At 53.0% G+C, this 3,759-nt stretch overlaps 1 protein-coding gene across 1 annotated transcript in view; it reads left to right on the top strand.

Annotated features, from left to right (window-relative positions):
- The window catches only part of LOC132448037 (kinesin-like protein KIF21A), a 29,744-nt gene that overhangs the window by 661 nt on the left and 25,324 nt on the right, over positions 1 to 3,759 (top strand). The window contains 6 exon segments of the mRNA XM_060039098.1: positions 3 to 159; positions 679 to 742; positions 1,193 to 1,387; positions 3,297 to 3,336; positions 3,338 to 3,355; positions 3,702 to 3,759. The exon segment at positions 3,702 to 3,759 is cut by the window's right edge and continues 48 nt beyond it. Coding sequence (XP_059895081.1) covers positions 3 to 159; positions 679 to 742; positions 1,193 to 1,387; positions 3,297 to 3,336; positions 3,338 to 3,355; positions 3,702 to 3,759 — 532 coding nt within the window.

Raw genomic sequence — 3,759 nt, 5'->3', positions numbered from 1 at the left:
AGGGCGTCAACGACCTGGTGCACGAGAACTCGATGCTGCAGACGGAGAACAGCCACCTGCGCGTGCGCGTCAAGGCCATGCAGGAGACGCTGGACGTGCAGAGGGCCCGCCTCACCCAGGTCCTCAGCGACCAGGCCAACCAGAACCTGGCCGCCGCAGGTGGGGTGCTTGGGGGGGGTGGGGGGTGCTAGCGTGGTCCATCCTGTGGCTGGATCTACCCCGGTCTTATGCTGGTCATACGTTGGGCTGTATGTGGCTCTGGAGGTAGAGCGGGTTGGCTGGTACCCAGAAGGTTGATAGTTCGATCCCCGGCTCCTAGCTGATGGAGAATGTGATGCAGTTATTATAGAGAGCTTATGGTGGCCACTGGTGGCAAAAAAGCGCGATATAAATGCAGTAAATGTACACACTATACACTCATGAGCCAGGTGCTTTAGCTTCAGATGGGGTTACAGTGTTGTGGCTTTTAAGACTCCCAGCCTAAAGGTCCTGGGTTCGATCCCCGATGTGACACTCGGCCTACCTGAAGACCTTCTTGAGAAAGAGGTCCTAACTCAACTCACTGGAAGCTTCTTTGGGATTGTCTGCTAAATGACCGAATAGGACATGAGATAGGATATAGATAATAGATAATAAGTAATGAATGATTAAAATAATAGTAATTATGTCCCCTCCCAGGTGAAGGCAGCGAGGAGATCGCAAACATGATCCACAACTACATCAAAGAGATCGAGGAGCTCAGGTACCCATGACAACCACTGGGACACGCCCCTCCTCACGACAACGGGACGCGACCCCATCTCACGCCCCTCTCTCCCCTCTCTCCCCACTCTCCTCCCTCTCTCTCCTCTCCCCTCACTCTCTCCTCTCCTCTCTCCCCGCCCCCTCCCCCCCTCTTCCCTCTCCCCTCTCCTCTACTCACCCCCCTCTCCCCCCTCTCTCCCCTCCCACTCTCTCCTCTCCCCTCTCCTCTCTCTCCCCCCTCTCTCCTCTCACCCCTCCCCACTCTCTCCTCTCCCTCTCCCCCACTCTCTCCTCTCCTCTCCCCTCTCCACTCCTCTCCCCCCTCTCTCCTCTCACCCCTCCCCACTCTCTCCTCCCCTCTCCCCTCTCCCTCTTCCTCTCCTCTCCCCCCCTCTCCTCTCCTCTCCCCCCTCTCTCCCCTTTCCTCTCCCCCCTCTCCCTCTCTCAGGGCCAAGCTGCTGGAGGCGGAGGCGGTGGGGGAGAACCTGAGGAGGAACCTATCCCGCGCCTCCACACGCTCCGCCCTGTTCGCAAGCCCCGCCCCCTTCGGCCTGGCACCGGAGAAGGAGTCCGTGGAGATCATCGAGATGGCCAAGAAGGATCTGGAGAAGCTGAAGAAAAAGGAGAAGAAGAAGAAGAAAAGGTAAAGCAGTTCAGGAGCTGAGTATTTCATGAAGGAACTCTGCGTCAGTGTGTTTCTGTGTTTTTGTGCGTCAGTGTGTCTTTGTCTGTGTGTGTTTGTGTGTGTTTGTCTATGTATGCATCGGTGTGTTTGTGTGTGTGTGCGTCTGTGCATCTGTTTTTGTGGGTGTGTTTGTGTGTTTTTTGTGTGGGTGCGTCTGTCTTTATTTGTTTGTGCTTGTCTTTGTGTGTTTGTGTGTGTGTGTGTGTGTGTGTGCATCATTGTGTGTTTTTGTCTGCGTGCTTGTGTGTTTGTGAGTGTGTTTGTGTGTGTGTTTGTGACCGTGAATCGATGTGCTTACACATTGCATTTATTTTGTCCCGAGCTCATTTGTTCTACTTTGCTGCTCTCTCTCTCTCTCTCTCTCTCTCTCTCTCTCTCTCTCTCTCTCTCTTCTCTCTCTCTCTCTCTCCTCTCTTCTCTCTCTCTCTCTCTCTCTTCTCTCTCTCTCTCTCTCTCTCTCTCTCTCTCTCTCTCTCTCTCTCTCTCTCTCTCCTGTCTCTCTCCCTGTCTCTCTCTCTCCCTGTCTCTCTCTCTGTCTCTCTCTCTCTCTCTCTCTCTCTCTCTCTCTCTCTCTCTCTCTCTCTCTCTCTCTCTCCCTCTCTCTCTCTCTCTCTCTCTCTCTCCTCTCTCTCTCTCTCTCTCTCTCTCTCTCTCTCTCTCTCTCTCTCTCTCTCTCTCCTCTGACCACCTTGTAAACTATCCTCACTCGCCCCGCTCTATGTCACTGCCTGTCTGTTTCTCGACCCTCCGCACCATCCTCATCCTCACCCTCGTCTTCCTCGCCCCCCTTCCTCCTGAAGGCTGCAGCAGTACGAGGACGCACACCTCAGTGACGGCGACACCCCCAGGTTTGATAGGCTCCGCCCCCATCAAGGGCTGTCAATGATTGTGTCCCGAATCCGACTCAAACAATTCCCTGAATTGGGATTTGGAATGGTCGGTTGTTTGACCCTCGACCCCTAGATGTGATCCTGAGTTTCGTATCAAACCCACACTAACCAGCGATTGATTATTGATAAAACACATGATTGATTAACTCGTTAACATCAGTAAGACGTCAATTAAGATAAAAATTAACCAAAGTCGTTCATAGATCAACACATATGATCGACGCGTGAGACGATTCACGCCAATTTTCCACTTGTCACAAAAACATAATGAATCGTTAGTGATTATTGATCCTCTGGTTAATCACTCTAATCCCAGGTTCGCCCTCTCTCCCTGCCCCAGGTGATTGTCTCCCTACAGTTGATTAGACCCATGAAGGGTGGTTCTCCTTTAGCCCCTGATACCGCCCCCCTGTGGAGTGGTGAGGAGAGTCGCACACTGTCAGACCCCTCCCGGTCCACCCGTCAAACTGAGCACAAAGCTGGATCAAACCGGATCCACTTTGGTGTCGATTGTTCCCATGATGCATTGCTGTCCCCCTGATCCTTACCCGGACCACACCAATCCAACCCTCATCCTCCCGGTATCTAAACGGGATCATTTCAAACTGTGTGCTCAAGCTTAGCTTGCCCGCTTCCTACTGCATCATGGGAATCATGACTTGGGGGGGGGGGGGGGCACAGTAGAACGTGGGTCGACTGACGTGTGTTCGCTCCTCCTCCTCACCGCTCCACCATGATGATGTCATCTCCACGAGTCTCTCCCTTCCTGATGTCATCAGTATGAGTCCCTAACCGAATGCTCCTCAACAATGAGGATTCTAATCCCGACTGATTTGGAATCAGCTGCTGATCGGATCATTCCTGTCAGCCACGCGATCCACATGGATCCCTTGATTCGAAATCCCACGCAATCATTGACCGATGGTATTGAGTTTGCCGGTCGGATCTGATTGGCTAACGGTGATGTCGTCCCTCAGTGTCATCAAGGAGGCTCCGGATAATGAGGAGGAGAACGCCGGGACAAGACCCTGAAGGGGTATGTCAAAGGTCACAGGTCAAAGGCAACACCTACACTCAATTATGAGTCTGTCTTTCTTTCTGTAAGAAAGAAAAAATTATCATGCAGTAGGTTCATGTTCTGTGTGTGTGTGTGTGTGTGTGTGTGTGTGTGTGTGTGTGTGTGTGTGTGTGTGTGTGTGTGTGTGTGTGTGCGTGTGTGTGTGTGTGTGTGTGTGTGTGTGTGTGTGTGTGTGTGGTTACGTGCGTGCGTGCGTGTGTGTCTGTTTGGGTGTGCGCATGCATGTGTGTGTGCCTGCCTGGTTGAGTGAGTATGTGCGTGTGTGTGTGTGTGTGTGCGTGTGCGTTTGCGTGTGTGTGTCCAGGACACCAGTGACCACGAGGAGGAGGAGGAAGGAGAGGGGGAGGGGGAGGAGACGGAGG

The sequence above is a fragment of the Gadus macrocephalus genome, chromosome 19 (assembly GCF_031168955.1).
Source record: "Gadus macrocephalus chromosome 19, ASM3116895v1".
In the NCBI taxonomy this organism is placed as follows: domain Eukaryota; kingdom Metazoa; phylum Chordata; class Actinopteri; order Gadiformes; family Gadidae; genus Gadus; species Gadus macrocephalus.
The sequence above is the reverse complement of the archived record's forward strand: the minus strand, read 5'-3'. Positions and strand labels throughout refer to the sequence as shown.